At 35.3% G+C, this 12,768-nt stretch overlaps 2 protein-coding genes across 3 annotated transcripts; one reads left to right on the top strand and one right to left on the bottom strand.

Moving 5' to 3' along the window:
• Positions 1-5,264: 5,264 nt before the first annotated feature.
• On the top strand, positions 5,265-8,257 carry LOC136228949 (transmembrane 9 superfamily member 12). 2 transcript variants are annotated; one of them, XM_066017451.1, is made up of 3 exons: positions 5,265-5,420; positions 5,670-5,722; positions 5,901-8,257. In XM_066017451.1, the coding sequence occupies exon 3, from the start codon at positions 5,968-5,970 to the stop codon at positions 7,930-7,932; it is 1,965 nt and encodes a 654-aa protein (XP_065873523.1). In that variant the 5' UTR covers positions 5,265-5,420; positions 5,670-5,722; positions 5,901-5,967; the 3' UTR covers positions 7,933-8,257. The 2 variants fall into 2 exon arrangements, with proteins under 2 accessions (XP_065873523.1, XP_065873522.1); XM_066017450.1 differs by lacking the exon at positions 5,670-5,722.
• A 1,469-nt stretch (positions 8,258-9,726) lies between these two features.
• Positions 9,727-12,231, bottom strand: LOC136229754 (protein MAIN-LIKE 1-like). Its single transcript, XM_066018648.1, has 5 exons — positions 12,120-12,231; positions 11,859-12,068; positions 11,301-11,515; positions 10,726-11,206; positions 9,727-9,938 (listed from the first exon to the last, which is right to left on the bottom strand). The coding sequence occupies exons 1-5, from the start codon at positions 12,229-12,231 to the stop codon at positions 9,727-9,729; spliced, it is 1,230 nt and encodes a 409-aa protein (XP_065874720.1).
• Positions 12,232-12,768: the final 537 nt, after the last annotated feature.

Genomic DNA, 12,768 nt, shown 5'->3' with positions numbered 1-12,768 from the left:
ATTTAAGTAATTTTATTGAGACAAATTCAACTTTTGTGACCTTTGAAGATATTATCCAAACTTTTATATCGTTGATGCTAATTACCCTTGAAACGGATAATTATGTACACTCTCTCTATTTTTTTTATGTGAAGCTATTTATCGAACCAACGGAATATTAAATTATTATTTTACTCTTAAAATTTCTCTATTAAAATTTTATATTTTATGTAAAAAAATCTTTTTTAATATATATATATATATATATATATATATATAAAATGTAATCTTGAATCAATGGAATAAAGATTGAAAGAAGAAAGAAAAATATTATAGAGAATGAGAAAGAATACAAAAGTTACTTAATCATACCCTAACTATCCAATATATATATGCAATCGACAATATAAAGTTAAAGTATTAAAATATCCCTCAACTAATTCTACCTTTTATAATTATATTGCCCCCCTCAAGCTAGAGTGTGTATAGTTAGAACTCCTAGTTTGGTAAGAAAAAGATTGGAAGAACTTTCGTGATAAAGCTTTTGTTAAGATATCAACTAACTAGTTTGCTATTGAAATTGATCATGATGTGTGTTTTTCTCGAAGAAAATGATAATCTAACTCAATGTGCTTTGTCCTTCCATGGAAAGTGGATTGTTGGTGAGATAAATGACCGATTGGTTATCACAAAATAGTGGAACAATGTTTATGAGTGATTTGCGAGGCTTGAAGATATAAGAAAGGCATTTAACTTTTATTGCTATAGATATGTATTCTGCCTCTATAAAGGTTTTAGAAATTGTTTCTTGGTTCTTGCTTTACCATGATATTAGAGAGTGCCCTAAAAACACATAAAAGATAGAAATGAACATCATGGTATCAATACAAGTAGTCCAATATGCATCTATGAAGGTTTTCAATGCTAATTATGATTTTGAGGAATAAAAGATGTCATTTCCTGCATCGCCTTTAATATAATCTAGAATTCTCCTACTGTTTTAAGATGTATGTTTGTTGGCTTAGATAAAAATTGGCCCAATGTATTGACTGAAAAACTGATATCTTGCATTATGTTGGTTAAGTAAATCAATCTTCCGATAAGCCTTCTATACATAGGTGGATCATGTAGTGGAATTCCTTGGTCCTTTGATAAGCGCAGAGTTGAATCCATAAGAGTGGCTGATACTTTGGCAACTAACAAGTCTACATCTTCCAGTAATTCCATGGCATACTTTCTATGAGAAATACTGATCCCTACACTTGTTCAGCATCCACATAAGCTTTAACATCATTAATTTCTAACAAATAATTTCCAATCAAGATGGCATCATCAACAATGAATGACCATATTCACACTGCATATAACCATGTTCAAATAAAACTAATAACAAACGAGAAACACATGTCTACTTGCCTATCTTAAGCCATATAATGATTTTTGTAATTTACATACTAAATTAAGTTGAGATAAGATCATGCTTAGAGGTGGCTGCATGTAAACCTCCTCATTAAGCTCTCTGTGTAGGAAAGCATTGTTTATATCACATTGATAAAGAGGTCGTCCTTAATGACAGTTGATGTGGTTGAATCTTGAAATTCTGCATGGAAACCTATAACTGCACAAAACTAAGGGTAAAAAAGGGGGAGGCAATGTCCGGCTAACCCGCTCTAATGCCTAAATCAGTTTGAGGTAAGATTTGAGGATGAACACAGTAGTAAATCAAAGTTGTAATATAAGTCGAATGAATGAATGAAGTGATATACCTTGGGATGAGATTAATCTATTTATATTGTGGTGGCTCCTTAGTGAAATAGAGCAGTACAAATGCGTATTAGAAACCTTGATTCGGGAAGTCTCACTAGACCCAGTTAAGGATCCAATCGTTCCTATAATCACGCTCTATCCTGCGAATCACGCGCATAGTAGGCTTAAAGAATATCAGGGCCCGATATCTGGACACACATTCACCTATTAATAGGTGACACGTAGCACCCCCCTCTTTAACCTATAACCGTTTTTTACAGCCCGATCATAATATAAATAGAGTAAGCTTATCTCAAGGTATAAAACTTCATTCATTCTATTAAGCTTATATTACATCTTCTGTTTACTAATTATGATCACCCTCCAGTCCTTTCATAAACTAACCTAGGCATCAAAGTAGGCTACTCGGACAGCAACCCCCTTTTGACCTTGTTTGTGTGGAATCGCAGGTTGAAAAGTGGACTTTCAAGGTTCGACCACATCAAATTGGTGCAGTGAGTATGGAACAAACATCAGCAACGACTCACTTAAATAGTTCTTTTTCGAGTACACTCATTGCCTCCGAAGTTCAGATTACGGAAGAAGAAGAAGAAGCACACGACAGTTTCAGGATGATTGTGATCTAGACCTAAAGATGATGGTTGAGTTATAAAGAAATAAAATTGATTTGCTTTTATCAAAAGTTTTGTGGTTTTCTCTTTTGGTGGAAACAATTACTGTAACTTCTAGAATTTAATTTATATAGTTCCTTCTGTTGGTTTTTTTTCTTCCAAATATTCATATTTCACATCTAGAAATATATATGTATATATATTGAAGTTTTTGTTTTCTTTTCCCTAATAGATCTTTTGATTACTATGTTTTTTTAAGAAATTCAAGTTTGAGCATTTTATACATATGGATGCTATTATACCATATATAAACTAAAATTCATTCAATTTCCCAACATTCTAATTTGATTCCATGTTCGGTAGTGTGAAATTCGATTAAGTATATTAGAGATAATTTTAGAGTAATTTAGTTGGATTCGTTTATCAAATAGAAAATTTAACAGTCGTTGGATGGATGAGAAGATTGATATCTAAGTTATGGATCAAGATTTAGTCGAAGTAGCAACTGAGTGGTAATTATGGTTCATGACACTCTATTTTACTTGATTTTGAAATCTCTAGCATTAAAACTGTTTGATAAGATTAGTATTTTGTTAAAAATGTATTTCAATGCTTTTGAAATTCTCATTTCATGAAAATGCCTTTTGGTAAATGTATTTCTATTCGAATCTCAACTTTAATTTCTATTTTGTTTTAACACTGCTTTGATGAATTTTTCATGAACATGATATTAATCTAAATAATATTTGTTTCAAACAATTTGATAAAAACTTACTTTAACTCAAATGAATTTTGTCAAATATTCTATACATTAGAGCGTAGGTTTCTGGGAACATGCTCTTTATATTTCAGTTTGTTTGATATATTTGTTTTAGAAATTAAAGGAGTCTATTGAGGTTATATTCTGTTACGTTTAATCGATTGTTTTATCTGTTACATCGTTTGTATTGAAAATCTGAATTTGAATTCTGTCATCTGGATATTTATGTTATTTGACAAATTTGTGAAACAACTTATACATTTTGAAACCGGTACACATGCTCACTATATTTGTATTTGTTATCTAGTCTCTCACCGACCTTCATATTAGGGCTACATTATTTGTTCTTATGTTATTTGTGTATTTATCTATCTCCGTGTCAGTTGCATTTGCATTAGAACCATGCATAAGGTCGGTGAAGACATTCTGTATTTGCATCTGGTAGCACTTCTATATCTGTTGTTATCTGGCCTTTGGTGATGTGGATTATAATTACCCAGATGTTACTGTACCGTGGTTTTGATAATTTTTGTAATTTAATTATTATTATTTGATTTACTTGATTTGAGTAGATATCGCAATATTATTTGATTTCTATGCACTATCATGTTTGATAAATTCTAAAAACAAATTTAAAAACCTATTTGTATGTCTGTCTGTTCCTTGTCTGTTGTGTGTTATGATTATCACTCACTGAGATTTTCGCTCGTATAGACAGAAATCTCATACCACGTTGACTTTACCTTTTTCAGATTAAGATCTCTATAACTGGACAAATATTTGGGTTCGATATTGAAGGAGGATATTGTTAGTTAGATATTGTTAGTTAGATATTGTTATTGCACATATTTGGAAACTTTTGGATATTTTGTAGTATATATTCTTTTATAGTTTAAGCGGTGTCATCATGGTAGAAGGCATTATCAGTTAAATAAGTATTATTTTGTAAGTTGAATTCGAGGCTAGCATAGGTCAAGGCAACCTTAATTTATGCGCCAGTCATGGCTAGGTTCGGGTCGTGACACACAGTTGCATTTATGAGCACTAGACAAAGGAGAAATCAACCGTCAGGAGCTCACATAACCTTTTTATGAGTCCCCAATTTCTCAAAAAATAAAAAATTATCAAAGATCAACCCTACTCTTTCAACTTATCAGGAATCAACAAGTATAACGCTTCTTAAAGCCAATACATTCTCATCCTAAAAAACAATAAATTAGAACGGGTGCATCTGATACCAGACAAATATATACTCGCCACGTGGCACTTAAAAAGACCCGAGAAAGAGACCATGTGGTGCCTCCTTAGTGAAATAGAGCAGTACGACTGCGTATTAGAAACCTTAATTCGAGAAGTTTCACTAGATCCAGTCAAGGATTAATTCGTTACCATGATCACGCCCGATCCCGATAATCACAGGTTTAGTAGGCTTAAAGAATATCCGATCCCAATATCTAGACACATGTTCAACTATCAACAGGTGACACGTAGCACGTCCAGCTCCTTAACCCATAACCGTCTTCTACAGCTCGGTGACAGTTTAAATAAAGCTAAGCTCAGCTCAAGGTACACAACTTCATTCATTCCATTAATCTTATATTACAACTTTTGTTTACTGATTGTGATCATCCTCCAGTCCTCTCATAAACTGACTTAGACATTAGAGCTGGGTTAACCGGACAACTACCCCTTTTGATCTTGTTTATTTGCAATCACATGTTAACAAGCAGACTTTTAAAATTCAACTACATCAAATAATATTAAAACATAAAATTATAGTTGTTATAAAAAAAAGACATAAAATTATTATGAATGGAATAGTTTTTTTTTTCTTTTACGAAATGAATGGAATAGTTTAATGATGATAACATAAGTAAATATAGGAAAAAATCCATTCTATAATTATTTTTATATTCCATTAATAGTAAAATTTTAATAATAAGATGAAGAGGAAAAAGAAGAATAACTAACTGACCATGAGTGGTCAACTTAACCAAAGTAAGGTTAAGTCCGGTTAGCACGCTAAATGTCTCTCAGAAAAAAAATGAAAAATCAAAACAATTAAAAAATCAAACTGTAATCATCCTAATTACTTTACTATAATTATTCTTTAATTACTTCTCACCATATAAAGCCTAATATTTCTTCGTTATACCCATTTTTTGCATTTCTCTCCTCTCCTCTCTAGAAATACCAGAATTTCCTGCGACATCCACACATCAACAGACGTTTCTGCTTTATCTTCACGCTATTCGAGATCAGATCGGTTTTCACTATAACTCTGCGTCGTTTCTTCAGATCTGGTTCGATTACTTTCTTCAAATCTCGCAATTTTGTTCTGTTTTTTTTCCTCTAGATTTTCTTTTATTTGATTCATATTGGAACTCTTTTTTCTTTCTGTGCTTGTATTCGTGGATTTTGCTTCGCTATTAGATCTACTGCGGTGGGTTTTCGATTGTGCATGTCGTTTTTTTTATGTTGGTCTTCGAATTTTTTTCGTGCGTAGTTTTCTGATCTGATATTGTGGCTGAATACGGTTTGATTGTATGTAGGTGTTGATTGCTTGATTAATTTGCAGTTCACAGGAAATTTTGTTTCATTTCTGGTAATGGATCTATGGACTGGGAGTTGAATGCTATTTTTCCTGTGGGTGGGGGATATAGTAGCAAATGATTGTTCGTTTAATTGTGTATATTAATAATTTTTTGGATTAGTACAAATTGATTCGCCAAGAGTGGTGGAGTAAGTTCCACTTATGGATTTGTGGGTTAATTTGCTTGTAGGTTAACTTAGATCCAGCACTGATTCAAGGATCTGCTGAGTTCGGTGGCTTTCTCACTGATATTGAAAATGAGGATGCCCAAAATTTACTGGGCTTCCATTTTGGTAGTTCTCTTTGCACATTCTTGCAATGCGTTTTATCTCCCAGGTAGCTATATGCACACATATTCAACTGGTGAACCAATTATAGCTAAAGTCAACTCTTTAACTTCTATCGAAACGGAGCTTCCCTATGGCTACTACACCCTCCCTTATTGCAAGCCACCAGGTGGTATAAAGAATAGTGCCGAAAATCTCGGGGAGCTCCTCATGGGAGATCAGATTGATAACTCCCCCTATCGATTTAAAATGAATACGAACGAGTCTCTTTTCCTATGTACTACTCCACCATTGAGTGAACATGAGGTAAAGCTTTTGAAGCAGAGAACTCGTGATCTGTATCAAGTGAATATGATTTTGGATAATTTGCCTGCCATGAGGTATGCAAAACAAAATGGAATTAACATTCAATGGACTGGGTTCCCGGTTGGGTATACACCACAGAACAGCAATGATGACTACATCATTAACCATCTTAAGTTCACAGTCTTGGTTCATGAGTATGAAGGGAGTGGTGTGCAGATAATTGGCACTGGGGAAGAAGGTATGGGTGTGATATCCGAAGCTGATAAGAAGAAAGCATCTGGATTTGAGATAGTTGGTTTTGAGGTTGTTCCATGCAGTGTTAAATACGATCCTGAAGCAATGTCAAAACTTCATATATATGATACTATTGCAAAAGTCAACTGCCCCATGGAACTTGACAAGTCTCAAATCATAAGGGAACAAGAGAGGGTTTCTTTCACTTATGAGGTTGAATTTGTGAAAAGTGATATTAGATGGCCATCGCGTTGGGATGCTTATTTGAAAATGGAAGGTGCTCGTGTGCACTGGTTTTCAATCCTAAATTCCCTTATGGTGATCTTTTTCCTTGCTGGTATTGTTTTTGTCATATTTTTAAGGACTGTGAGAAGAGATCTGACTAGATACGAGGAATTGGACAAAGAAGCTCAGGCACAGATGAATGAGGAGCTTTCAGGGTGGAAGCTTGTTGTAGGTGACGTGTTTAGAGAGCCAGAATGCTCAAAGCTTCTTTGTGTTATGGTTGGGGATGGAGTTCAGATTACAGGGATGGCAGTTGTTACTATTGTTTTTGCAGCCCTTGGGTTCATGTCACCAGCTTCACGAGGAATGCTGCTCACAGGAATGATAATTCTTTATCTTTTCTTGGGCATTGCTGCAGGATATGTTGCTGTACGTTTGTGGAGAACAATGAAGGGGACTTCCGAAGGGTGGAGGTCTGTTTCCTGGTCAGCTGCATGTTTCTTCCCTGGAATCGCCTTTGTTATACTCACGGTGCTGAACTTTATTCTGTGGGGAAGCAAGAGTACTGGTGCTATTCCAATTTCCTTGTATTTTGTACTTCTGGCTCTCTGGTTCTGCATATCTGTGCCACTCACCCTCTTGGGAGGTTTCTTCGGGACGCGCGCTGAGGAAATTCAGTTTCCTGTCCGAACTAACCAGATCCCTAGGGAAATTCCTGCACGAAAATATCCATCATGGCTTCTTGTTCTTGGTGCTGGAACTCTTCCATTTGGAACCCTTTTCATCGAGCTGTTCTTCATCCTTTCAAGCATCTGGCTCGGACGCTTTTATTATGTCTTTGGTTTCTTGCTTATAGTGCTTCTGCTATTGGTGGTGGTTTGTGCTGAAGTCTCAGTGGTCCTAACCTACATGCACCTCTGTGTGGAGGACTGGCGGTGGTGGTGGAAGGCATTCTTCGCCTCCGGCTCAGTTGCTCTCTATGTGTTCTTGTATTCCATCAATTATTTGGTTTTCGATCTGCAGAGTTTGAGCGGACCTGTGTCAGCCGTACTCTATCTCGGCTACTCCCTGCTGATGGCAATTGCAATCATGCTGTCAACCGGCACCATTGGGTTCCTCGTGTCCTTCTACTTTGTGCATTACCTTTTCTCATCAGTAAAAATTGATTAGAAGACAATGCTTTCGCTTCTTTAACAACGAACGCATGGAGAACACTGCACACGAAGAGTAAGGAAAGCCCTCTTGGTTCCACAATTCACATTTTTTTTTTTGGCATTTGGTAAAGTTCTTATAAGCTGATCTTATTATGCTGTATTAAAGACTTTTAGATTATATGCTAAATGCATCACAGCCTGTTATATTTTTCTATGCATTTGATTCGAGGTTAGGAAAAAATGGTAGTTTTCAGTTTCATTGCAATTACGTTTTGTTATTCCAATTTCTTTGTTTTGTAGTACTATTTTTTTGTTTACATTGAAGAAAAATATTTTTATCTTTTTAACTTGTTCAATGCTATCTACGTACCAGAGTTGTTTTGACATTTAAGAAGAAAAGGCAGGATTGTTATTATTTGTTTTAGAAAGTAATTATTCTGAAATTAACAAAGTTGAATTGGAGTTGACATTCTGTTTTCCTGAAAAATAAGCAACTCAACTTTAGGAAAATCGATAACACAATTTAGTGGGTCCTTTTTATGTATTGTACTTTTGTCCATCCTTAATTGCCATGTATGATAATTTTTTCATAATTTAAGCTAAAAACTTCATCTTCTATGATCATATTTAAATAAATTGATTGGGTAAAAAAGGTTTCTATGCTGGGGTTTTGTGTACATGTGTTTTCATTGTTTTGTATTGTACCTAATTAATAAATTTGTTTCAGTAAAGTTACGATGACGGCTCTGATGGGCTCCAAATCAAACTATGGCGGGCTCCAATGATTTGGATCATCGATAATTTGTCTCGTGATTGTTAACATCACCTCAATATTTGACATATGTTGTCAAGTGTCAATTAAAAAAAATAAATAAAGAGGAATTTGATCTGTTTGTATAATCAATTCAAAATGTGATAAAAGTTTAATTTATTTCAATAAAATTATTTTAAGTTTGCTGTTTTCTCGGAATCTTAATATCACATCGGCACCACTTGATATATTAAAAAAATATAACTACATATTTTAATTGATAATCGATATGTTACGTAGGTTAATTTGTGGTTAAATTTTTAATTGACAATCTTTATTTATGGGTGTTGTTAAAAATAGCCTCTATTTTCCACCCTAGTCCCGTGAAAGGATGAAAATACCCTTTCGGGTGTTGGTGGGGAAACATAATTTTTTTTACTCTTTCGACATGCGGGCGTGAGGGAATCACGCCCCACCTTGTGGCGAGACATGATAGCCACACGTCCGCGTGTCAGATAAGGAAAAAAATTATGTTTCAAAGCTTGCGGATTAGACGGTTTATTGTGGATTATAGTTATTGACCTTTTAGTTTTAAATATACAACATTAACATTACAATTAATTAATATACACAAAATATTATATATGTGTTAAAATGTGTTAGAAACAATAAGTTCTAGTATATTACAATATATAGCATTTCGCCCGGCGCCACTCGTCCATAAACTGCTCCATATCAGTCCTAATAAGTGGAGCATCCTCATCATTTCGTCCGGCGAGCGCCCGCTCAGTGATAAGTGCCAAACGACCAACCTACTATAGAAAATTAAATATTAGAAAACAAACATATATAAACCAATAATAAATAAAAAAATAATAAAATTACATATTCGCTGTTGGAGCGAGCATGGTGGACCGGCGCATCTCGAGGGGCATGAAGCGGATGAGGATGTGAATATCGTCTGTACTACTCCATGTACCCCGCATCACAAGCAGTGGGATCGACTACAATTGGTTGGCATCTCCTCCGATCAACGCCACAAGTCGATGGAAATCTCCGTCAAGTATCATCAACTGTAACAGATGAATGCGCGAGTCTGTACGATAGAGACTTCCATGGCCGGAATGCAGTATCAGGTCTAATATGCTCAGTCAGGATACGCTGAACATAACCGACCTGACGTAGGACTCGATCGGGCATATACGGCTCAACAATGTCTCTACACCGTATCCAATCGGCGTAGGACACTCGTAACTGATCGTCATCAGCGACTGGACCATAAAGCAACCACGTCATCTGCAAAAAATAATACTCAACTATAAATAATACTAAAATTATAAATAATACTAAACTATACTAAAAATAATTTATAAAATTATAAATAATACTAAAATTATAAATAATACTAAATATAAAATAATACTATACTAAAAATAATGCTAAATTTTAAATAATACTATACTATAAATAATACTAAAATTTTAAATAAAACTAAACTATAAATAATACTATACTAAAAATAATACTAAAATTTAAATAATACTATACTATAAATAATACTAAAATTATAAATAATACTCACTCTGTTCCACAATACATGTCTTTTAAGGTTAATACACACTAATTAAGAAATGCAATTAATTTTAAGTAAAAGACTTTGTTACCCTTTGTATTAATTGTATCCACTAGTAACTTTATCTATTCCCAAAGCAAAAAGTTAATTTAAATAGGGGTATATTTGGTAAAAGTAAATTAATGTGCATAGATTGAAGCAAAATATTATGTATTGTGGAACAAAAAAACTTCTCTAGAAAGACATGTATTGTGGAACGGAGTGAGTACTAAATATAAAATAATACTAAACTATAAATAATACTTCGGCTGCCGTCATGCGATCCAACTGTGCACGAATGGTCTCAAGATGGGCGGCCTTCCTGCCTGGAATCCCGACCTCCCATCTGCACGCCCGGGGAGAATCATTTGGGATCTTGAGTGGTAGTCGATGGGGCCGAAACACCGGAAAATACTCATATATCCACGTTTAGAGGAGGGTTAAACATCCATAAATACCCGAGCACTCTCCTCTACTCGCTATCCCCAGCTGCCGATATAAAGTGGCAAGTGTAGCAGACCCCCAAGAAAGTCCAACTACCCCTCTGACACCGCCGTGAACCTCCTGGAGATGGGACGAACTGATCCTATCGCCACTCTTGTCGACAAACAAGGTGGATCCTAACAGAAGCCATATCCACGCTGTGGCTCGAGTCCCGTCCTCCCGACTGACCTCGAACATCATCATACACATGGCCTGTAGCCGCTCAGCACTGCATGCATCGGAGATCATCTGACCATGCACCGGAATACGTAGAATCTGCCATACATCGTGCAGAAGAATAGTCATCTCCCCGAACGACATGTGGAAGGAGTTCGTATCGGGCTGCCACCGCTCCATGAACGCAGATATCAGAGGCGCATCTAGGTTCTTGAACATGATGGATGGGAGGTGAGACAACCCAGTCCTCTTGACCATATCCCGTAGCTGTAAACATGACACATATACAATTACTGAATGTTTTTTAGGGTTAGGGTTAAAAATAACAAGTAAAATAATTTATTGACTAAATTATTCTTACATTGGGTGTCGCACGCTGATACCATCGCTCCAATGTGGTACATGCTAATGATCTGTTGTAGCACGTAAGATACGATCGAAGATCACCTCCTAACATCCGTGAGGCAACGTGTCCTAGAAAACTAGGAATCACGGAACCATCACTGGGGCTACCATCCACCGGCTCAGAAACAATCCAGCTACGGTCCTTAGTAGCTTTGGACCGTTTTCTAGTCCCTGAAATAAATAATATTAAATTTAAATAATACTAAACTATACTAAAAATAATACTCAGTTATAAATAATACTAAAATTATAAATAATACTAAACTATACTAAAAAATAATACTCAATTATAAATAATACTAAAATTATAAATAATACTAAACTATACTAAAAATAATACTAAATTTTAAATAATACTATACTATAAATAATACTAAAATTATAAATAATACTAAACTATACTAAAATTATAAATAATACTAAAATTATAAATAATACTATACTATAAATAATACTAAAATTTTAAATAATACTAAAATTATAAATAATACTAAACTATAAATAATACACGTACTAGCAAAACGATCACCCCTGCATTGTCTGCTCGAGCCCTGGGTCGGCTGCACATCATCATCACCATTATCATCACCATCAGATCTCGGCCGTCGCTGCGCCTCGGCTAACTCCTGAAAATACTCATCGGCAACGTCAATACCAGGATCTCGGTCTCCTGAATCATTCGCATCCTCTCCCTCAAACTCGGGCTGATCCAACACAAGCTGCTCTATTTCAGCCGCCCGCACCTGTTACGTCGCAACCCCTCTCCGTCTACGACCTGATATATCAATACCACGCCTTCTCGTATGACGTGGTGTATCCTCCTCATCCATATCTAGCTGCCTAGCTGCTGACGAGATAGATTTCCCTGCTACACTCTTCCTCTCCATATACACATATTGACCATATTATTCAACTAAAATTAACAAAATAAAAATTTAACTAAACTAAATTAAACAAAATAAAATTAACAATATAAAAATTATGAACATCACGCCGTCGCCTGTAGTGAGGCGTGAGGCTATCACGGCGTCACCTGTGGTGCGGCGTGATGTTCATACGCCGCACCAGAGGTGACGGCGTGATGGCCTCACGCCCCACCTCGCGATTTCGAAATCCCCAATAATCCAAATTTGATTAAAAAAACGTCCAAAAATCAACAAAATCAAATAGAAATTCGTACCATTAGTCCTTTTCCTTTTCCGCCCCTCCCCCGATCCATGTTTTCATTGATAAATTAGTCCGGATTTGATCCAAGAGAGTTTAGGGTGTTTGAGAGGATTTGAGAATTTTTAAATTTGACCAAAGGGTATTTCGATCTATTCCGGAGGCTAAGTGTGGGAATTAAGGGCTAGGTATAGTAATCCACTTATTTGTTTGAGTTAATTTGTGGTTAATTTTTTTTATTATGTTATTTGGTATTGAAA

The sequence above is a fragment of the Euphorbia lathyris genome, chromosome 5, assembly GCF_963576675.1.
Source record: "Euphorbia lathyris chromosome 5, ddEupLath1.1, whole genome shotgun sequence".
NCBI lineage: Eukaryota > Viridiplantae > Streptophyta > Magnoliopsida > Malpighiales > Euphorbiaceae > Euphorbia > Euphorbia lathyris.
Note: the sequence above shows the minus strand (reverse complement) of the source record. Positions and strands in the feature narration are given on the sequence as shown.

Bases quoted from the DNA above. Each gene is read 5' to 3' on its own strand.
- LOC136228949 (XM_066017450.1), top strand. From the start codon at position 5,968: ATGAGGATGCCCAAAATTTACTGGGCTTCCATTTTGGTAGTTCTCTTT.
- LOC136229754 (XM_066018648.1), bottom strand. From the start codon at position 12,231: ATGGAGAGGAAGAGTGTAGCAGGGAAATCTATCTCGTCAGCAGCTAGG. The intron at 12,069-12,119 runs GTCGTAGACGGA...CGGCTGAAATAG, and splicing joins GCGTGGTATTGATATATCAG to AGCAGCTTGTGTTGGATCAG. The intron at 9,939-10,725 runs GTTTAACCCTCC...TTTATGGTCCAG, and splicing joins GTGCTCGGGTATTTATGGAT to TCGCTGATGACGATCAGTTA.